Source organism: Stenella coeruleoalba, assembly GCF_951394435.1.
Source record: "Stenella coeruleoalba genome assembly, chromosome: 1".
Classification (NCBI taxonomy): Eukaryota; Metazoa; Chordata; class Mammalia; order Artiodactyla; family Delphinidae; genus Stenella; species Stenella coeruleoalba.
This window is the reverse complement of record NC_137169.1, coordinates 128,979,981-129,004,517: the sequence shown is the minus strand read 5'-3', so window position 1 is coordinate 129,004,517 and position 24,537 is coordinate 128,979,981. Positions and strand designations below refer to the sequence as shown.

The window sequence follows — 24,537 nt, the reverse complement described above, 5'->3', positions numbered from 1 at the left end:
CCATGGCTCACGGGCCCAGCCAATCCGCGGCATGTGGGGTCTTCTCGGACCGGGGCACGAACCCGTGTCCCCTGCATTGGCAGGCGGACTCTCAACCACTGGGCCACCAGGGAAGCCCCAAAATGTTATTTTTTTAAACAAGGTGTGATTAAAGGCCACAGACAAAACTGGTTTCTCAGAATGAATCATGAAAGTTTTTGTTAATCTAATTTTTAAATAAGTACTATAATTATAAATTTCAAAATTAAGAAAGATAAGTATAAGCAGGCATGCTATGAAAAATCTCCAACTCACTTGTGTCTCCGACCATCCAGGTGTCTTATCCAAAGTGAAATAAAGTTACTGGTTTTTCTTTTTAATTCTTCTACTGATATTTTATGCATATATAAGCGGACACAGGTAATTATAATCCCTTCTTTTTGTAACACAAATGTTACATACTTACTATACACACCATTTTTCACATTGCTTTTTTACAATGTCTTTTGGAATACTTTATTATCATGTTCATAAATAACTTTTATTTTTTTAAAACAGCTGTTTAGTATTTCATTAAATACTCAGATCATACATTTTAACCAGTCCCCTCCCTATATGTCCCTTTTGGTAAGAGGGAAATTTCTCAATATTTTATAATTACAATGAAGCCATGAATAATCTTGTACATAGAACATGAAATTTTCAAATTAGGAAAGGCTGATACAAAGCTATTTATTTTGTGAATGGTGTGTGTACAGATTTCTGAACATTTCTGAATGGAGAGGAGGAAATATGATTAGATAGCAGAGGGCTGTAAACTACAGATTCTCTGAATGCAGTGGATGATAATTAATGATGTGATAGAAAGTAGTATGGAACTATTGAAAGTAATGAGTAGTGTTTAAGGAAGATGAATGTTCTGAGTGTGAGGTCTTATTTCCTGCGTTCTGGAGTGTTGGGAGCGTTCAGAAAGGGCGTTAGGAGATTTTCCAGATAGAATAAAACTAGCGGTCTGATAGGTGTAGGCAGTCAAAATGGCGAGGTCAGAGAAGACAAATGTTGCAGGAGGGAACAGGAAGGAAGCCAGAATCTAAATTCTGGGAGGTCAACTCAGGTGAGAGAAGCAAGTTAACACTGACATTCTAAATAGCAGGCAAAGTCCAGAGTGGAAAAATCCATCAAGAGTGGAGTTAGTAAAAAAAGTATTGACACTTAGATTGCTTCCATGTCCTGGCTATTGTAAATAGAGCTGCAATGAACATCGTGGTACATGACTCTTTTTGAATTATGGTTTTCTCAGGGTATATGCCCAGTAGTGGGAGTGCTGGGTCATATGGTAGTTCTATTTTTAGTTTTTTAAGGAACCTCCATACTGTTCTCCATAGTGGCTATATCAATTTACATTCCCACCAACAGTATATGAGGGTTCCCTTTTCTCCACACCCTCTACAGCATTTATTGTTTGTAGATTTTTTGATGATGGCCATTCTGACTGGTGTGAGATGATATCTCATTGTAGTTTTGATTTCATTTCTCTAATGATTAATGATGTTGAGCATTCTTTCATGTGTTTGTTGGCAATCTGTATATCTTTGGAGAAATGTCTGTTTAGGTCTTCTGCCCATTTTTGGATTGAGTTGTTTGTTTTATTGATATTGAGCTGCATGAGCTGCTTGTAAATTTTGGAGATTAATCCTTTGTCAGTTGCTTCCTTTGCAAATATTTTCTCCCATTCTGAGGGTTGTCTTTTGGCCTTGTTTATGGTTTCCTTTGCTGTGCAAAAGCTTTGAAGTTTCATTAGGTCCCATTTGTTTATTTTTGTTTTTATTTCCATTTCTCTAGGAGGTGGGTCAAAAAGGATCTTGCTGTGATTTATGTTATAGAGTGTTCTGACTTGCATGCTGCTGTATACTTGACACCTTGCCCAGGGCATTCATTGCACAGAGAAACTATCCGTTGAGTGGACAAATGAATGATGTTCCATTTGTCATTGAAGTAATTTCAGCTTTGATTGTGCTTACAGTTTTGTGGAGAATATTGATATTAATAAAATAATAACACAAACAATTGTAAAAGTATATCTCTAATTCATGGGACAAAGGAAAGGAATATTTTCCTGGTATTTGAAGAATGAATATAAAAAGGAGGCTTGGATTTAGGTAGGTGTTCTGGGTTGAACTGTGTTCTCCCAAATTCATATGTTGATGTTCTAACCCCCAGTACCTCAGAACTTGACCTTACTTGGAAATAGGGTCATTGTGGATGTAATTATTTAAAATGAGGACATACTGGAGTAGATCGGGCCCCTAATCGAATACAACTTGGTATCCTGATAAAGAGGGGAAATTTGGAGCCAGACATGCACCCAGGGAGAAAGCTGTGTAGAGATGAAGGTGGAAATTTGGGGTAGAGCAGCAGGGCCCAAGGAGTGTCAACTATTGCCAGCAAAACACCAGAGGCTGGAGAGAGGCCTGGAACAGATCCCTCCCTCACAGCCCTCAGAAGGAACTAACCCTGCCAGCACCATCATCCCATACTTGTAGCCTCCAGAGCTGTGAGGAAACACAGCCCTGTTGTTTAGCCCCCCAGTTATAATACCTTGTTATGTCAGCCCCAGGAAACGAGCACACTAGGCCATGAATGCCTGCCTGAGGAAATGACAGTTAGTGATGACACCAGGCACTGAAGGATGAATTAGGGGAGCATTTACACAAAGAGAGAATAGCATGTGCAGAGGCCCTGTGATGGGAGGAAGCCCACCTGGAATTATCTTGCCATTGTTTTTCTCAGTTTTTCATCTGCTTTGCAACCAGATCAAATATATTAATAATTTTTCCTTAAAGGGCTTGTTTTGGTATTAAAAACAGTTTTCCCCATCCCAAAATTACATAGTTGCATCTATATTATGCATTATTTATTGTCTTATATTTTTCATTTAAATCATTCATCCATCAGAAATTTATCTTGATGAATAGCATTAGGCAAAGAAAAATCTTTTGAAAATGATTTTCAATTCTTCTTCCCATCCTTCGTGGGACCACAGCTTTTCGCATCAGGGAAGAGCCCCACCTTAGTTACAAGTGCCTCCTCGCCATGTTGTTTTCTGTGTGATAGGTTTTTCTTTCCCTTGATTTTCCTGGTGAGCGTCTCTCAATGCCCTTGATATAAAGGTTTTCAAGCAAAGTGATTTCCATCTATCCTCCATTCTGTCCACTTGGTAGCCTTCACCTCTGTATCAGTGATTAAAGCAATTCCATAAAATATGGAAATAACCACCATTTACTAAACAATCAAAACATAGACATTGTGCAGCTTTTCATATTTTATTTGATTTGAAGAAATAGTGCAGCGCAGTGGTTGAGAACATGGGCCCTGTACGCAGACCATCTGATTTCCAATCACGGTTCTGCTTGCATAGCTGTGAAACCTCGTGTAATTTACATAACTTCGTTTACTACCGTTTCCTTATGTATAAAATGGTGTCGTAAGGATTTAAATAAATGAACACATAAGGTGCTTAGAATAATGCTGAGCACATAGGAAGCTCTATAGAAGTGTTTGTAGTTGTCCTTGTTGTAGAATGTTGGAGGTGGCTGTTATTTGATTTTCAGAGCAGACCTATAAGGTGCCTTTTAAGAAACAGGTTCAGTGATGTTAAGCTTGTGCAATATCATGTAATTGCCTGGTATGCAGTCAATACTCATTAAATACACATTTAGTGAATGAAGTTATAGACAGGACTGGCTGACATTGAGTCTTGTGCTTTTAATCACTGTTCCTCAAAATATCTCTTTTACTTATTTCCTGCCAAATAAGATCACTTTCTCCAGAATGGAAGCTGTGTGCTTGACTCTCCCTGGCTTCTTTAGTCTTGTCTTAAAAACATTCTGTTAGAAATTCCTTGAAATTTGTCCCATAGAGCTAGCTTCCTCCCCAAGTCTTCAGTGCAATATGGGGTTTTCCAATATTTTAATGTTTTAAAAAAATCATTTCAGTTGGTATTGTGGTGTTAGGAAGAAGGAGAGTTAGATTATCTGCTTAGTGCCAGCTTACCCAATATTCTCTTGTAGTGATATTTTTCTGTATTCAGGATTTTTATCAGTTACCAGAACTTGAACTAGGTTAATATCTAGAACGATGAATAGTTTTCGGTGATGCTGTTACTTTACTACTGGTGGTAGAATCTTTCTGAATATAACTCATTTTGGACCTAGCTATCCAGTTTGTTTATACCCTAGATCAGACATTAGCAAACTTTTTCGGTAAAAAGCTAGGTCATAAATAGTTTCGGTTTTGTAGACCACGTGGTCTTTGTTGTAATGCTTAGCTCTGCTGCTGTATTGTGAGTGCAGCCAGCTGTAGACAACATGGATGTGAATACATGGCTGTGCTCAAATACAACTTTATTTATGGACACAGAAATTTGAATGTTATATAATTTTTACATTTTATGTGTTAGATATTATTCTATTAAAAACCTGAAACTATTTAAAAATGTAAAATCCCATTCTTAGCTTGCAGGTAATATAAAAATAGGCAGCTGTTTAGAGTTGTTCCACAGACCGTAGCTTGTACCCCCCCCTTTTCCTGCATCAAATGGCCACAGTCCCTATCATCCAGATGATTCCACTTTATTCATCACACTGCAGCTGGGATTATCATCCTTAACTTTAAACCACTCATCTAATTATATTACTCCCTTCCTTATGACCCTTTGTTGACCCTCCAAACTCCTTGGCATGACATTCCAGGTCACAAAACCTGCTGAGTCCACCTCGTCCAGACATCTTTCAATACTTCCCTCTGAGCATCCCCTGGTCAAGCTAATCCCAGTTATTTGCTGATTCCATAAATACATTCATATATTCTGCTGTCTCCTGGGTCTTGAATACTTTTATCACACATTATTTCTTGGCATAGTTTTACTTATTCTTAAAAAGTCCATTTAAAATGACATCTCTTCCAGGAAATTGTCTCTGAATTTTCAGGCAGAATTAATCACTTTTGCATTCATGCTTTCATAGCACTTTGAACATGTTTTAAAACATTTATCTTATTATGTTACAATTCATTGTATTCGTGGTTGTCTACACTGATTTTAATATGAGCTCTTAATGTAAATAACTGGGTTAATTTATCTGTGTTTTCTCCAAACCTGTATATATTTGGGACTTAACAAATGATTTTGAATGTTGCAACAATAGAATTAGATTTGAGTGCTCATATCTGCCATACTGCACACAAAATGTGTTTTATAAAGAAGGAAAAAACCCCAACACTTTTGGAAGGAAAATAGTGTATGGGTTTATCCTTTACAAAGCAAAGATTCACTTGGTAAACTAACAAAACTCTTAAATTTGTTTGTTTTGAATTTTTAAGGCTATAGTTTCATTTGCTAAAACTATCAAGGTTTTAAAGAATTAACAGCTCTTTGTGCTGATACCTTCCTCTGCCACTGCCAGTGAGGTCGAAATTATAAATCTGAGATTTGGGGAGTTTTTTCAGTACTGAGCACTTGGGTGCTGAAATAGTCTCAGAGTTCATCCCAAATGTCCTGGGGATGGAAATGGTGATAAAGCTTCGGGTAGCTATGCATCCAGACTCTGAGCTTCCACTCTGTTCTCTTCAGCCTCCCAATTCATACATCTTTTCTCCTCCTCCACAGAGAGGTAGATACATTTATTTACAGATATAAGAATAATTATTGGGAAGAAATCCACAGCCCTAGTATTTGATAAAAAGCTTCCTGGAGATTCTGCAGGCTCGTGGACCTTACAGTTATTCACCTGGTGTAGTACCCGGGCCCCCTGAAGACCAGGGTCAGCACATGAATCCCTCTGTACTCCTTTGCCCTCCCTTGTCCTGAGTGATGCACAAAAAATTCTATGTAATCATTATTTATAGCAAAATAGAAGAAAAAAGTACTATAGGGTGCTGAAAGTTTTAGTCCACTAAGGATTTTAGAAATTAATATTGATGTCAGTGGTGACAACTTGTCAGAATTGTTCATGTTTTTTCTTAGTAGTGTCACAATGATTTATGATATGAATAGAATGTATTTTTTTATATTGTCTCTCCTACTCAAATCCCAGCTCTGTTGCTATTTCTGCTTTTCTGTGGTGGTGATAATTGAATGAGGAGAAGGAGCAAAAGAGCCTCATCTGTTTTAATTTCTGAGTAGGGACATAGATTAACTAGAATCAGGACTGCCCCCTGAACTCAGGAAGTCAGTTTTTACAAAGACACTTGTGTGTGTGTGTATATATATATATATATATATATATATATATGTATATATATATATTAAGATATATTCATATATATATATATCTGAATCACTTTGCTGTACACCAGAAACTAACACAACATTGTAAATCAACTATACTTCAATAAAAAGGTGTCTATATATATCTTTATGAAAGATAATAATTTCAAAGGCAATTGTAGGGTTTGAATAAAGTTCATATATGCCAATAAATTAATTGAATCATTGCCTTTATCTTATTATATGACTTCACAAATTTATATTTGTGTTCTCTCTACAATTCTAGAAAATATCTCTCAGTTAAACTTTTGCAGAACTCTGTAACACAAATAAGTACATTTTAATATATCTAGTAATTTTGTGGTGGGCATTCTCTTCAATGGGGAGTAATTTTTATGTGACAATGTACAGTGATTTATTCATTGGATTTTGTCGTTGTTTAAATTTAAAAACCTCTTAAGGATACTCAGCCTTGTCATGGATTCTTCATTAATTTTTTTTTTTGCGGTATGGGGGCCTCTCACTGTTGTGGCCTCTCCCGTTGCGGAGCACAGGCTCCGGACGCGTAGGCTCAGCGGCCATGGCTCACGGGCCTAGCATCTCCGCAGCATGTAGTATCTTCCCGGACCAGGGTACGAACCTGTGTCCTCTGCATGGCAGGCGTACTCTCAACCACTGCGCCACCAGGGAAGCCCCTCTCTTTAGGTTTATAATGGGCATTCGCTCCTTTTGGTTGCCAGCATCCATTTCCCCGTCATTTGACAGCAGCATCCTAAATTCCTTTGGGGGAGTTCTTGCTTTTTCATTTGGTGTAGCTTGGTAGCACTGCATGGCAAATCAAGGTGCACAGCCCTGCCTTACTTTGGTAGGCCACTCTGGTTCCCTCTTCCTCGACTTTGACAGAATGGGGGAGATTATTCAAATTCATTCATGTGAGTGGTATTATCCTCACAGAATTATGCGATTCTTATTGTCCTGACTCAGCACCACCATGGTTTCGCTCTATTCAAACTTGTTCTCCTAAATTCTCATCTTCCTGTGAGGCATTGAGTATTCTGCCAATAAATTCTTTATTTTCTTAAGGTTACCTGTTACTTATAATCTAAGTATTCTAAGCTCTTAGATGTGGGTCTAGCCAAGAAAAATATTTATCAAGAATCAATACCTGTTGGGACTTCCCTGGCGGTCCAGTGGTTAAAACTTCACCTTCCAATGCAAGGGGGTGTGGGTTCGATCCCTGGTCAGGGAGCTAAGATCCCACATGCCTTGTGGCCAAAAAACCAAAACATAAAGCAGAAGCAATATTGTAACAAATTCAATAAAGACTAAAAATGGTCCACATCCAAAAAAAAAAAAGTCTTAAAAAGAATCAATACCTGTCATGGTTCAGATCCTGGTTGGAAATGAGCATTAATAATTGTAAGAAGGCACCCACATCCAGTGCATCTGGATTACTGGCACCTATGCCGATTTTGGAGAAACAAGGACTCTTCCACCTGTCGGTCGATTGCTTTGGTCTGGCTGTCTCATCTATTCGCTAGGGAACTTCAAAGTGCAGACTTAGCCCCTTAGAGCCGCAGACATTTTTGCCAAAGCAGTACAAGTTGGGAACCAGAGTTAGTCCTATTGTCCTTAGCATGTTTTCTCACATGACTATCAGGCTTATTCTTTCACCTTAATTCCTCTCACACTTTTTCAGCACATTGAGCTTCTGCCTGGACTTGCTGATTTGTCTCCCTTTCTCACTCTGGGCCTAAGTCCCTGTTTTGAACCCAGGCCATGGTCTTGGAACCCTGAATATCCTAAGTATATCATGTCAGAACTCTCCCCGTTGTGGTCTAGCCCAGTGCCTCATGGCATGACCACTGGCTGAGTTTCTGTTCTGAATGGACCAACTTGGAACCTCCTGAGGTTCTGAATCTGCTCTGAGTCCTTTTGTGGTTGCCAAAACTATAAACTTGAAAACACACACACACACAATGTAAGAGCTGTGAGCTTAGTTTATTCAGTGTCTTATGAGGACTATAGCCTGGGAGAAGCCTCTCATACAGCTCTGAGAAACTGCTTCAAAGAGGTAGGGGAAGAGGCTGGTATATATGTGATTTTAGAAAAGGGGTACATGTAATCAGCATATATCTTGGTAGAAGGTTACTGCTAATCACAAGGAACAGATATCTCTGTTAATGATCTTAGTACTTTTCTTAATATGAGGAGATACAAGAGTCCAGTTTCATTAAAAAAATTTTCCTGAAGTATTTCTAACTATCTGAGGGCCTATTCGGCCTATTTCCCCAGAGCACAGAGTGCCTCATTCCTGATCTTCACCCTGAATTTCTTTCAGGGTGTTCCGTAGGTCAGCAAATGCAGTGGCTAATGAGTCAATCCTTGTAGACCAGATGGTGAGTGACAATTTGCACTATCTATCATCTATCTATCATGTTTCTATTTATTGTCTATCTAACTATAACTACTATATAACTACATAGTTATATATTCTACAGAAAATATATCCTTCACAAACTTTCTACACAGAACTTGGAGATTTCAACTTCATCCACTGTTTTGGATGTTACTGAGTGTCTGAACTCACCATACCTTTTCATTTTCTGTATTTTCAATGCTTTGACATCTTTTTCTGACCTTGGAGAGACTGAGAAAGTGCCCCTCCTAGGACTAGCCAATTCCTAGAAATAGTAAGTCTCCTCTGCAAGCATGCCTTTCAGATGCAAACTAACCAATTCAGAGCCCACACCCCACCACTTCCTTTATCAGACTCATACTCCAGACCACTATTCTCCTGCCCAGATCACTCCAGAATCAGGGACCAGACCACTAAAGACAACCTCTACACCCCAGAGCCTGCTGCAATTATTCCAGCTAGCCTGCTTACCCTGCCTCACCCATTCCTTTTATATCTTCTAAACGAAACCTGCTTACCCTGCCTCACCTGTTCCTTCCTGCAGAAACAGGAAGGAACACATTTTCCTACTGTTCCTTCTGCCTCCTGGATGACCATGGTGCTTCCTGTGTGGCCCTGCCTGGCATGAGGTGTCCCCTCCTCTTGGGAACTGTGAATAACAAACAAACCATCTTTTCAGTGGCAATCATCTTCTGATCTGCTGGCCTCAATATACCTGAATAATAATAAAACCTACATTTTAAAACAGAGTCTCTTTAACAGGTTATCAGGTTGTGTGCCTTTGCTTGGATTTCCTGGAATGAAGCAAGGCTTAAGTGCTAATGTTTTATTGAGAGGTTTAATTCCAGAGCAGGAGTGTGGGAATTGGTGAATGAGAGAGAGAGGAGTATGAGAGAAAATATAAAGTGGTACTTTCCTTAACTGGTCCTTGCTTGATAAATCACACACACACAAAAACATTATTTAGTTCTGTCTCTAAGGGATTCAGTTTTGGTAATATGTATTTTTCTAAGAAATTATGCACTGAATCTAGATTTCCATATTTATTTACATAGAATTGTAAAAAGTGATCTCTTAGAGTTTAAAAAACGTCCTCTGAGTTAAATCACTGTATCTCCCTTGTCATGTATAATTTTGTCATTTTTCATTTTTTTCTTAATTTATATATATATATTTATATCTGTAGTATGTTGGACACTCTAAAATATGGGACTCAGCATCCACCCCAGAGGAGATTAGATGAAGGTCATCTGATCTGGAGGCGTAGAGAGAGGGTAATAGGGCTTGGAACTGGAGAGGCAGTGACAGGAGACAAAAGGGCAAGTTAGACCTGGTTGAGGGTGGGAGGCATGGGAATCGATTAGAAAGAGATGAGAGAGTCAGCTTAACTATGAGAGAGCCATGGGGATGTTAAACCAACGTCTAAAACCATGCCTGTCCATCCCTGTGTGCATATATTATCCATTACTTATGTGAAAGAGTTGGTCAGCTATTCTCCAGGCTATTCTAGAAGACTTTCCTTTGAAAACTGTCTGTGGCCTGTTGATTATGTAACAGAAAATTCTGTTTCATGCCCAGTGACTCTGGTCTATACTTGGCCCCAACTGTCCCATGTGTCCTTAACTCCTTGTTGTTAAAAAACCAGGACACTTGGAAGGTTCCATGAAACAGAGGGTGGAGTCCTTGACTCCTTGTGGGGCTATGGTGTTGTGAAAGAGAAAGCCTTAGTGTTGGTATTGGGTACACTCTGGTGTAGTAATCAATAGAGTGTTTTCTCTCCTTTTATATCATTTCTCTTGTACTTGTAAGGAAGCCGAGACCTACTTATCTATAAATCTGTAGAGTCTGTATTATCTATACAGACTATAGATAATGCTCATATTAAATTAATGTTTATTTTATTTAGTTGAATAAGAGATTGTACCAGCAACTAAAATTCATTCATGAAATCTAGCTTTCTTTTTTGTTTTTATAGTCTATAATTTTTCAAAATCTAAAACAAAGCAATCACAAATGGAAAGCTCTCTAACTCAGTAAATGCTACTGGAAAATGGATAACATTATAAACATCAGTGATATATAATCAGAAAACAAAAAGATGAATAAAAAAGAATAAAGGTTAAAAGACTTTTCAGGATTCAAAAATAGCTCTTACTCTTTGAATAAATAGATTTTAAACTTGATATGAAATTTATTTTTGGATATAATTTACAAATAACCTTTACTTATGAAAATAATCAGAGTTTGGGAGGAAGATTACTGAAATCATCATTAATAATAGAGATCATTTGCATAAACAAAAATAATGCAAAATGGAAATATTAGATTGTAGGAATCCAAAATAGAATAATAACCACAGGGTCAAAATGAATTAAATACAAGAATCTCCTGACAGTATTTTATCAAAACCCAGTGTTAAGATGATCCTTAAGCTTTATTTATATCTTGTTACAATTTATGATATTGAAATTATTTAGAGGATTACATCTAAAATTGCCCTATGAAATTTTCCATATTTATCAGCCCTCTGTAAGAAATATTGACCACTTAAATTTATATTAGTAAAGATAATTTTTGACATTCATTTCTTTTCTTTTTTTTTTTTTGATGTGAACCATTCTTAAAGTCTTTATTGAATTTTTTACAATATTGCTTCTGTTCTGTGCCTTGGCCTTTTGGCCACGAGGCATGTGGGACCCTAGTTCCCCGACCAGGGATCAAATCCCCACCCCCTGCACTGGAAGGCGACGTCCCAACCACTGTACTGCGAGGGAAGTCCCTGACATTATTTTCAAAAGACAAGATCTTATCAGATCCAGCAAAAGGGAATTCATATAAAGTAGAAATTTGTGTGTTAGGAAATACCTAGACATACTCTAAAACCTAAAATTACTGCTTTTATGCATTTGCCCTAGAGAAACTCTTGTGCATTTGCACAAGAGAGGTGTGTAAAATGATTATTGTTAAATTATTGTTTGCATAGAGAAAATTGGAAACAACACTGACACCCAGAAAAAGAAATAGTTAAACTATGGTACATCCATCCTGTGGAATGCCATGTGGCGTTAAAAAGTGTGAGCTGGAGGGCTGCCTTGGTGGCGCAGTGGTTGAGAGTCCATCTGCTGATGCACGAGACACGGGTACGTGCCCCGGTCCAGGAAGATCCCACATGCCGCGGAGCAGCTAGGCCCGTGAGCCATGGCCGCTGGGCCTTACGTCCGGAGCCTGTGCTCCTCAACGGGAGAGGCCACAGTGGTGAGAGGCCCGCGTACTGCAAAAAAAAAAAAAAAAAGTGTGAGCTGGAGAGCTGGACACCACCTACTTCTCGGCCCCTGCCCTCCCTGGCCAGGTCCTGGTCCTTTGTGACCCTTGGCCGCTGTGGTCTGGAGATGGAGCCACTGCTCCTGGTCTGGAGCTATTTTAGGCGCAGGAGTTTCCAGCTCTGCGCAGATCTGTGCAGACAGATGCTGGAGAAGTCCCTTATGACCAGGTACCGGCTGGACCCTGTCAGCCCTGTGGATCCTGGAGATAAGGCTGAGGGCCCTGGGGGGGGCGGTCTCTAGGTCCCTGGGAAGTGGGTCCAGGGAGGAGGGCCCGGGGTGGGGAGGAGGTTGACTGTGTGGTCAGCATAGACACCTGGAGCGGGACCCCCTGGAGACACACACACAAAAAAGTGTGAGCTAGGTAGATTTAATAATGTGCGGAAATACCCAAGACATATTGCTGAGTGAGAAAAGAAAGTTGCATAATAATACACATACTATAATATTATTTAAAAAGAAAAAAATGAAAAGAAGCCAAATAATTTGTCTGTCAGTCTATCAATCAGTCATCTATATATCTGTCAACCTGTAGTCTAGAATGGTATAAAACAATCTTCACAAACAATAACAATGGTTATTTCTGAGGAGGAGTGTGAGATTGGTATTCATCAAAGATTCTTTAGAGTACTTTTACAAGAATACATTTATAATTTACTTATATAATTAAAAATAAGTACCATCATGACAAGAATTAAGAACAATAGATTAGTAGAACTGAGTTTGAATCTGAACTCTATCACTTATTATATGTTTGACCTGGCTGGCTCAGCCTCTCTTTTGTCGAATCGAGATAACTTCATATACTTTATGGAGATTCGATTCTGTGGGTATTAAACGAGAGAGCGTCCAGGAAAGAATCTGCAGTCCAGAGCAGGTAATCAGCTGAAGATAACCAGCGCTCTTTGCACTCTATTAAGTCAATTTTAAACCTCAAGTAACTGAATGATGAAGTATTTTTTCTCACTAGGTTGCATCTGCTCACTAGAGTGTAGATCCATAAGGGCAATGAGCCTGTCTTAACATATATATATGAATTACTGATGTTTACTCTGGTGTCTGGTATACAACAGGCACTCAGCAAATGTTTGTACATTAATATGATACCTATCTATTCCACCAAGAAGAACTGCTGTCCTGAATTCTGGAGTTGTATTTCCAGATCCTATCACATATCCTCATCTTGCTTTTGAACAGGCACCTCAAACTGAACATATTTTATAACTGTACTTATCATTTATATCTACACACCTTCATCTCCTCCTATATTCTTTGTTTTATGACATCTAGCTTATTGATGAAAAGTCTTCAGTACTTTTTACTGTCATTCCACCGTAGACTTTTTAACTTTAAAGACAAATATTGACCTTTAAGATTTTATTTTGTTCACTTTGTCTTATTTCACTTATTTTTGATGCACTTTAAATATGGTATCTTCTAGGGACTCAGTGGGCTTTTTTAAATTCAAGAAGTCATATTTTTTTACTCATATTTAAAAAATATATACCATTAGGAATTACATCCTCCCCATTTTCTTCCTTCGTTCTTCTGGAATAGAGCTTTCTACCTCTCTTCGTTGTTCATTCTTTTGGACCATCTCCTTATCTCATACCGCTCTATTCTGGATGAATTCTTTGGAACCATCCGCTAGTTAGCTGAGTGTAGTGTTGTCTACCATTTAAGCCATCAGTTGAGTTTTTTTATTTCACTGACTACTTCTCATTTTTAGAATTTATATTTGGTTCACTTTCTAATAGGCCTAATTGTTTTTCATGCATTCTTTTATCTCTTTAAAAATTTTAAACAGACATTTTATAGTGTTATTTTAAAGTCTCTTCTGATAGCTCCATTTTCTTTGAGTCTTTTGAGTGTGAATGTTTCCGTTTGTCATGTCTTCTGTCTCTTATGGCAGCGGGTTTCTAGTTTGATCCATAGTTTTAGACTGTGAGCTTATCTTCAGTAGAGGCTGCCTTCCACAGGAACCCTGTGTGAACAGTGGGTTACAGCATTCCCACACAATGGTTCCTATCAGGCTCCTCTCACTGGACCATTGATTTTCCTATTTCCAAACAAGTACTTCTTTCTTTCCTTTTTATATTTAATAAGATTTTTGGCTTAGAATTTTGCACCCCATGTTCAGTGCAAGTTGAGACCTCCACATGGTGTAGGTTCACACATGGGGCAGGTCTGGGTTCCTGTTTCTCACAGGGAGCCATCTATCCACGTTCAAGAGTAGGAGTCCTGCTTCCAATCTGCATTCCAAAGCCAATGGGAAGAATTGGAATTCGTCCCCTGCATGAAGCCAAAAGGCAAGCGATTTCTGTCCCAATTGGATATTCCCCTCCCCCCCTTTTTAGAGCTAACCTATGTATTTTTACAAAAGTTATAGTTTGTCCAAATGCATGTATTTCAGTGTGTTTGACTTGCAGGAGAGTGCTTGCTCCTTCTTGTTTGGAAGCCCTTGTCTATATTATTTATTTCTGTGAGTGCATTACTATTATCCCAAGTGCCCAAGCTGGAAAAATTATAGCTTTTCTGCAGCCTTATTCTCTACCTCAGTCCTTTCGATCTATCTAGTTTACTTTTACTCTTTTTTTTTCATTTGCTCTGCCCACTGTCTGATTTAGTTTGGGCCCCATCGCTCTCTTGTGGGCTATGACAACATCCTTTTCACTGGTTTCCATGCTTCTCATCTGCCCTCTGCCAGTCATTGCCACGTGACCAAGGGAGTTATCTTTCCAAATGCAAATCTAATTAAATTATGCCAATCCACTGTTTAAAACCTGTTGATTGTTTCCTTTCTTCATATTAGAAGTTAAACTACCTTGATTTTGTGGTTTACTGAGTTTTATGTGCTGACATTGCCCTGTTCATACTTGTATTTCTGCAATATCAGAATATGTTCAGTTCCTTGATCTGCCCATACACTGTATGCCTCTATTCCTATACACGTGCCCTTTTCCTGAAAAGCCATTAAACACCACTTTCCCTCTATTTATTTGTTTCACCCACACTTGAAAATTCAGCTTAAATATTACTTCTTTTGTAAAGATTTCCTAACTTGCCCCAAATCTGACGCATAGTAGCCATTCACTCTTTTGTTTAATAGCTATATCTGATTATTTTCCTATATTCAAGCTCAACGTATACAATTTCTTCACACATTCTTTGTGTAATATGTTTCCCCAACCACTTATTATCTTTGATAATTTTGTCTTTTGAAAAACCCAAATTTTCTTTGCCTCTTTAATTGTGACACTCATAACACAACTTTACAGAAAGTTTTCTAGTACCGTCAGATTCTATGCCTGGAGCCCTTCATTTCCTCTCCAGTCTATCAAGTGGTCTTGTACATTGTCACTCGCTTAGCCTTGAGGTCCATGAGGTCCATGGTGGAACCCAGTTTTATTTTTTTATTTATTTTAAAAAATTTTTATTTATTTACTTATTTTTGGCTGCATTGGGTCTTCGTTGCTGTGCGCGGGCTTTCTCTAGTTGTGGTGAGCGGGGGCTGCTCTTTGCTGTGGTGCGCGGGCTTCTCATTGCTGTGCCTTCTCTTGTTGCGCAGCACGGGCTCTAGGTGCGCGGGCTTCAGTAGTTGCAGCACTTGGGCTCAGTAGTTGTGGCTCATGGGCTTAGTTGCTCCGCGGCATGTGAGATCTTCCCGGACCAGGGCTCGAACCCGTGTCCCCTGCATTGGCAGGCAGATTCTTAACCACTGTGCCAGCAGGGTTTCCAATAAAATTGAGAGTTAGGTATAGAGATTTCCCATATACGCCCTGCCCCGACACATGGAGAGTCTTCCCCATTGTCAGCATCACCTACCAGATGGTACATTTTTTATTAAATAAACTTACATTGACAAATCATAATCACCCAAAGTCCATTACCTTAGGGCTTGCTCTTGGTGTTATACAGTCTGTGGGTTTGGACAAAAGTATAATGACATGTATCCATCATTATAATATAATACAGAGCATTTTTCACTGCCCTAAAAATGCTCTGTGCTCTGCCTATTCATCTCTCCCTGGAGGCCTTTTTAGGACAGATGGAAGATTTGATTGTTCTAGTATGTGGATTTCCCAGAGTCCACATTGCAAAAAGCATAAAGGGATATGTAAGAATAAAGATGAAAATGGAAACCATAGGGTTTATTGAAGGCATAATGTTCTAGAAATCAATGGGGAGACTCTAGTCCTAACTCTGCCATATCTTTCTAGATGACTCTGGGCAGACAGTATAATTGCTCTGCATTTTCATTCTCTAACTGATAAAATACAGGGATTAGAATAGAGGATTAATACTGCCTCTATAATCTGTAATTATTTTACTCTAATTGTTAAATTGCTCAAGCTAAATTGTTTGTATTATAGGGAAAGATCTTTAAAAACAATAACTATCATGAACTCTGTAAGAAATAAAAAACTAAAGTGGATAAGCCCCACTATAGCAAGTAAAATCCTCTGGGAGTGGGTCAGCATATAACATTAGTAGGAAACATTAAGCCATCAAAATATTATTCCCTATTTAGATACACAAGCAGGAAATATAGAGACTTTAAAATACATAAACTTCTGACAGAGCTCTCAAGTTTTACACAAAATCTGAAATGTAAATTGCGTTTTGAGTGTAACAAGTAGCCAGTTTTAACAAGGGAGCAAGGCCATGTACTAGCACTAACCTTAGAGAATAAGACATCTGACTTTAACTATAGATGTTTCTGTGAAGTGTCCAAGGAAAATACAGTCTTAAGGACTTGAACAATTTAATCTGAAGAAAAATACCACAGTACTTAGCATAAGTATATATAAAAAATAAGCAAATATATTTGCATTCAACAATTATGGTAAAGCAAAAATTCAAGAAACCCCAGAGGTTATAAATATCATGAACAGGATTAGGAATGGGCTCTAGGTTTATGGAAGAAAAACTGCTTCTAAATAGTCTCCAGAACTCTGTCCATTTTATCAACAACCGTAATCTGACTGAGTTGTGAGAGTATGTTTATGAAAAGGTGACGTGTCTGTGAATTGTGTTCTGAAGATGAAGGTAAATATACAGAAATACAGGGTGTTCCTTTAATAGTTGTCAGATCATAATGATTGTGTGCCAAGACGGTCATCAGAAATTAATTCCTCTTTTAAGAATGATTCAGGACACTCACCTAAAGCAGGCCCTTTTCAGGCAGCATTGTTAAAGGAAGGAAAGTAGTACACAAGGTCTGAGGGGGGATGACTCCAGTCCAGCATGAGGAAAGTCTGCACCAGGTTTGAAAAATCACCCCATCCTCCTGTGTAAGTAAGATGCTAAGAATCACAACTGCTTTCCGAATCTAAGTCCCCAGTCTTCTGTGAGGGAGCTGTAGGAGGGGAAGGGGCAGAGGTGGCACCCAGGGGCTCTGAGACTCTGGCTTCTTTCTGAGTCAGGCAGAGCTCGGGAGCTGGACAGGGACCAGACCACCACCAGCACGTCGGAGCATGTCCTCCACGAGACCATGGCGCTTCAGACAGTTACCCACCTTCTCATCTTCTGCCTCAGTCTCTCACTGCTCATCTCCATAAAAAGTAAGCCTCTTCCATTTGTTGAACTTCTGACATTTCCTGACTTTTAAGTATTTCATGGGAAAAGTGTGTAGTGTTGCATGTTCTACAAAATGAAAGGCTTTAAAAAAAAGTAAAAAGAATTTGGTGTGAGCAAGCGTCCTGTGTTAAACAAATCAGTGGGACCAGTCAGTGTGAACAATTTTCTGATTCTATGATTTCCAGTAAGTATTCTAATAGAAAATGTTCTTTTTCAGTCTTTTGAGTGGTGAGCAGGAGGTTGAAATGGCCACATAGAGAAGGTTTTTTGATGTATTTATACTTTTATGGAATAGATCTGGCACTTTGTAATTGATATCCTTTAAAAGGAAATTAATCATAAGCTATAAAGCATTTTATTCCAATACTGTGTATGTATCTTCACTTTTAAAGAACTTGGTGTCCCAACATTTGCTCTCACAATCAAGGAGATAGAGTCTCAATTTTCCCCAAAGGATGATGGTTCAAAGCATTTCTTTTGCCAGAGAGAAATGGGCTTCCTTTCTATTGTATGTGCTTCTGTTTTATAAATGGAGTTGTCATATTCCACAAACTTCCCCAAATTGAAACAAGAATAATGTTTCTGAGATAATCTTGTTGGATGTTCGGCAGTGTGGAAAATCAGAGGAGACCAACAGCCTCAGCTGTGTGTTTATGAAGGACAGTAGCTATTGAACATGCTTAAAACAAAGACAGGCAGAGTGTGTGCTTGTCAAAGGGGCCATGTGATTTGTGTCTGTCGAATCTGAATATCAATAAGGCAAGGCATAGATCAGCTGCTGTTGAACAAGACTCCTTGGTGTTAGAACACAGAGTTGTGTAATCTGGGTCACCTGCTGTGGCTGCACCAGCGAGAGCGTTACTTGTATGGTTTACAGCTGAGCGTATATCAGAGGTTTGGTGAAAACAGGAATAGATGCTATAGCTAAGGCAGCTGAAGGCAAGTGGAGAAAGACCAAGTCAAACTAAAAGAAGGAACAGTAAATTCACAACACATACCACACACTCAGGACTTTTTTTCAGAGTGGTACTTATTGAAAAGAGTTGTCATTTAAATAGTATTCATCCTCCTTGAAACTTAAAGTGGGCCCCATGCAATCGGAAGTGAGGCATAGAAGTGATATGTTGAGACGTGGGGGGAGAAATGGAGCAAAAGAAATGACAAGACACGGAAAACGCAAGATGAAGTCAGGTTACAGTACATTTTATGGCAAAGACCTTTGTAATTCCAATGCAGGGTATACTCTAATTCCTAGTGTTTGCTGCACTTAGCTTTTAAGGAGATGAATATGTAACCTCTAGAGTACCATCTCTTTTTTTAGGGGCTCAACTGTGCAAATGAAATTACATACAAATAATTTGTCTTCTTTCTCTTTGAGTGGGGGATTATTTATTGATAGTCTTTAAATAAATACTTTGTAATTACTTGATATATTCTCTAGCACAATATTTTTATTAGTTAAAAAAAATTGAAGCTTCATTTTGTTTAATTTTTAGGCAGGCAGACTCTTATCTGTGTTAATATATTTGCCGGCAAGTTGTGATGATATTGCCTTCCTCGTCAAAACACTTAGTTTAGACTTTTATTTTTAACTGACTTGAAAACTTTCACAACCTCAGCCTTCTTTTCCACCCTTGCCTCTTAGTACTCATGACACAGATCCTATATTCCAGCCATATTAATAAAATAATAGCTAATAGTAAAAGTTGCTGACATTGCTAAGCATTTTATATATGTTATATTTCATTTAATCCTTACAACTCCACCATAAGATAGATATGATAATGATCATCCGTATTGTATAGAATCAGATGGCTATCCCAGGTATCTCAGCCTTTGGTACATAGCAGAGAGCTGGTATGTTTAAGACGCAGCCTCTCAAGTCCAGCCCCAGATATTTCATATGTCTGGGTAGGTCCCATGAGTATGTCGTTCAACAAGCTCTCTGTTTCAAATGCAGGTGATCACAAGTTCTACACTACCCAATATATCTTTCTTGAGAACTTTAGTCATCAGAGTTGTAAGATATAAACATCTCTCTCTCTCCTCGGAAGGATTATTTAGGAGAGAAAATAAGCAGTATGAGCTTTACAAGCATTATTTCCATTTAACTTGCATGACAAGTAGAACTTGTCATTAATTCCATTTTATAGCTGAAGAAACAGTGGCACAGCGAGGTTATTTACTTTCCCGAGGCCACGCTGCAGGGAACGGTGGACCTGGGACTAGGACCCAGAGGTCCGACTCTGGATTCTGTGCTCTTAGCTTACATGTACAGACTCTGTTGAAGGGATAGTGTGGAGGGATTAGCGTGCTGCTCAGAACACAATAAAAGCACACAGAAAATTTTAGTTCTTTGGATCATATGCGTTCAATGAATCAATGATTTTTCTTCTTGAACTTTGAAATACATTCTTTTAAAATTAAGAGAAAAGAGTCACCCTTGACTCCACACTATACTTTTTCATGAAAGTGGTGCCTTGCTGTCCTTCAAGGGGCATGCTGTGACCTTGATGCATGAATCTGTGGTGAAAGGCTTTAAAGAAACTACCTTATTAGAGCTACCATGCATTAGGAAAGTGATTGACAGCGGTATTTCATGAGTCCTTTATGCATCTGGAGGTAAATTGAATATTTGTCAATGTAAATTCCACATCTAGTTTAATTTAAAATTAATTGTTTTAACCCATATTCAAAGTGTGGTCATAGTATACAAGTGAAATGTGGTTTGATAAAATTATTATTTAAGTTATTTGAATAATTTCAAAGACTTTGGGATAGCTGAATTTGAATAGAGTTATTTTAAAGAATGCTTTCTTTTCAATCTACCTAAAGTATAAAGAAATAGAATCTATAAAGACAAAATATGGTCGTATTTATTCAGTCTTAATGCCGCTATCAAGAAATAATTGAGTTTGCTCAATAGGTCAGAGAAGGTTGATGTTATTCATTAGGGAGTAATCGTCTAATTTTCTTTAAAATGTTACTTATGTAGAAACATTTGAAACTTTTATATTCACCATTCCAGTTAACATCTTTGCATGTTGTAAAGCGCTTACAGAATTATCAGAGTGAGAAAAAGGTATCTTTGCTTCTTCATAAATTAAACAATTATCTCATCAGTTTACAGTAGAAGTCTCTACTTCATGAAGGTTACTCACTGTTCCCTGAATCATGCAGCAGAATTAATTTTAGCTTGTAATTTTTGATGCTTATTTTATGTGAATCAGATTTTTCAGGAGAACTGCATTATTTTTCACCTTTGGTGATTTTCAAAAATTACCATTAATGGTATTACAATATAAAATTTTGAAATTCGAGAGGACAACAACAATCAGGGTTTTTAGTTCTCTTTTATATTTTACTGCTGGTTTATTGGAAATCCCTGAGAAGCCCAAATTTCTCCTTTTAGAAAATGAAAATGAGAGTATCCATCTTCCCCATTCACACCATCCCTGTTCACATTAGATTAAACTTCACTATACATACTTTCATTACAATTTGCATTTCTTTTCATAGTATGTGCCAAAATTTGAAAATATTACTTTTGCGTTGACTTATGTTTTACCTATGAGGTTGTAAGACATGGGTGTTTTGCTAACTGATATATCCTTAGTCAGTGGGTAGCTACTGTCCAGCTCAGGGTAGTCACTCAAGGAATAGTTATTAAATGAGTAAATGAATGATGGAACTTTTATAGCATTTGCTATAAGAATTGAATATCTTCTTTACTCATGACATTTTGGCATTATTTTTTAACTCTTACATTGTTTTACTTTTTATAAAAGACTTTATTATTTTAGAATAATTTTACGTTTACAGAAAAATTGAGAGGATGGTACAGGAGGGCCACCTATATCTCATACTCAGTTTCCTCTATTATTAACATCTTACCTCAGTATGGTAGATTTGTTACAATTAATGAACCAATATTGATACATTATTATTAACTAAAGTTAATAGTTTATTCAGATTTCCTTAGATTTTTTTACCTGATATTTTTTTTCCTATTCCGGAATTCCATTCAGAATACCATGTTATATTTGGTTCTCAAGTATCCTTAGGTTCTTTTTGGCTGTGGCAGTTCCTCTGGCATTGTTTTTGATGACCTTGACAATTCTGAGGAGTACTGTTTAGGTATTTTATAGGATCCTCTAGTGGAATTTGTGGGATGCTTTTCTCATGGTAAGACTGGAGTTATGGGTTATTGGGAGGAAGACCACAGAGGTAAAATGTCATTCTCAAGATATCACATCAAGGATCTGTGCAATCAACATGATTTATGACTTCTCTCTCCTTTTTTCTTTTTTTTTTGATTTATGACTTCTGATGTTGACCTTAATCACTTGGGACGTGGTATTTGTCAGGATTCTCCACTGTAAACTTCTTTTTGTTCCCTTTCTGTACTTTCTTCTTAGGAAGGAAGTCACTATGCACTGCCCACACCTAAGGAGAGGAGAATTATGCCCACCTCTGGGAGAGCAGAGCATCTACATAAATTACCTGGGATTCTTCCGCATGGGAGATTTGGCTTTTCTCCATTGTTTATTAATTTATTCGAGTATTTATGTCACTATGGAGTCATGGATATTTATTTTGTACTCTGGTTTATACTACTAATACTGCTACTACTTTACTGTTTAATACTTACTGTCTAATACTACTTTACTGTTTTGTTTCTCAAGTTGTTCTAGCTTTGGCCACTGGGAGTTCCTTCACTCGGTCCTGTTCTCTTTTATCCTACTCCCTATCAACGTGAGGTGCTTTACTTCCTGACTTTCTGGCTCTGCAAGCTGTTCCAGACTTGTCTTGTGTATTTCCTGCCCCAGTCCTACCATAAGCCATTGCTCCCGTGAGCCCTGGTTCCTTTTCACTAGAGAATGGCAATAGAAACCAATTATCTGAATGTAAGGTGTGCTTGGTGCCACTGGGGTATCATTTCTTTCAGGCCATCTCAGCTGATAGAGCACAGAAATATATGTGTGTATATACACATTTCCTTACATATATCTATAGGTACCTTGGTACATATATTAAGCTAAACATGAGTTTATGTTGATGCCTCTAACTTCATTACCACATGGATCATTCTAGCTTCTTCCCCTTCCTGGTCTGTAAATTTCCACTCTAACAGTGAGAAACCTGCCATCTGCCATTCATTTACTTAATTGTTTAAATTCAGTAAATATAATTTAAAAAGTATGTAAAGTATATAGGAGTGTCAAATTCTTAACCCATAATCCTGTAGAAATACCTTTATCAATTTGAGTACACTACTTATGTGCATTTCCTTTTGTCTTTAGTCTTAACACTTTGCTTGTTTCCTTAGGACAGCACCTTTTTCCCCACCCCCTTCTGTGTGATTGTATTATACATTTTTTTGTGTGTCACAATCAACATTCTTTCCTGGGATCTTTGCATACAAAAAAATTCACTCTTTGTGCTCTAAGGTTCTATAGGTTTTGACAAATGCTCCACTACAATAGTATACAAAATAGTTTTACTACCCTAAAAGTCCCCTGTGATATACCTTTTTCACCCTCCTTTCTTGTCCCCAACCCCTGGGCAATCACCGATCATTTTATTGTCTCTATGGTTTTGTCTTTTACAGGATGGCATATAATTGGAATGATAAAATATGTAGCATTTTCAGACTAGCTTCTTTCAAGTAGCAATATTCATTTAAGTGTTCTTCATGACATTTTGTGACTTGACAGCTCATTTCTTTTTATCACTGGATAATATTCCATTGTATAGATGTACCACAGTTTGTTTATTCAACTATTGGACGTCATCTTGGTTGCTTCCAATTTGGGGCTATGGTATTAGTTTCCTAAGGCAGCTGTAACCAAGTGCCATAAACTGTGTAGCTTAAACAGAAATTCATTCTCTCATAGTTCTGGAGGCTAGAAGTCTGAAATCAAGGTGTCAGCAGGGCCCTGCTCCCTCTAAAATCCTTCCTTGCCTCTTCCCAGCATCTGGTGGTGGTCTTCAATCCCTGGCATTCCTTGCCTTGCAGCTGCATCACTCCAAGCTCTGCCTATATAATTACATGGTGTTCTCCCTTCATCTGTCTATAGCTCTTCTCTTCTTTTTACAAAGACATCAGTCATATTGGGTTAGGAGCCATCCTAATAACCACATCTGAACTTGATTACATTTACAAAGACCGTGTTTACAAATAAAGTAAACAGGGCACAGGTACCAGGGTTTAGGACTTCAGCATATCTTCTTGGGAGACACAGTTCAACCCATGATATCTATTATAATAAACCTCTGATTTATGATGAAACTGCTTAATTAATACCACTTTTATTGGGCAAAATTAACTTTACATGCAAATGAATTATAAAAGGATTTTTTAAAACTTGACAAGTGCTCAGTGTCATATGTCCATATTTTTCTCTTATTTTTCCTCATTCTTTACACTATCCCCACCTTCCACACATTAAACCTTTGGTTTTGAATTGAGGGCTCAGAAATTTCCTCCCACATAGATTTTCCTCATGACATTAGAGTCTGGTTAATATAGAGAGTGGCACCAGAATTGGGCATAAATGTGTTTTCACATTTTCTTGGGACAAATAGCTTAGCACTCTTCCCCTACATGAATGTTCAATACTTTAACCTACTTTTCTTTCACAAACTGTGTTTGTTACTTGGGGCACCAAAAGATTACTATCTTTCATTATCAATTCAAAACAATGGTTATAAATTACTTTGTTGTAAATGTATTATTTGTTGTGTTTATTAATATAATATCATTCTTTATTTTCTTCTTATGATTTTGCCATAACAGTGAAATTGGAGGCAGGAATGTACTTAGTCATCTAGAACTAGGTTGTTGATATTAACACCCTTTATCAGTCTTCTAGGGTTTCCTTCCCAATTTAATAAAAAGCAGTGACTCCTCTGAAGTTTTCCAGCAATATGTTAGGTAAGTTGTCATATATTCCCATGCCTTCTTTTTGTTC

The 24,537-nt window shown here is 37.9% G+C and overlaps 1 protein-coding gene across 3 annotated transcripts in view; it reads left to right on the top strand.

The window, feature by feature from the left end:
- Window positions 1-24,537, top strand: part of CRB1 (crumbs cell polarity complex component 1) — a 265,602-nt gene that overhangs the window by 23,157 nt on the left and 217,908 nt on the right. Inside the window, exon 2 of one of the 3 annotated variants that reach the window (XM_079912086.1) lies at window positions 17,410-17,547. The exons of the other annotated variants lie outside the window; for them this stretch is intronic. Within the exon in view, the coding sequence (XP_079768212.1) occupies window positions 17,410-17,547 (138 nt within the window). The remainder of the gene's footprint in view (window positions 1-17,409; window positions 17,548-24,537) is intronic. 3 annotated transcript variants of the gene reach the window in all.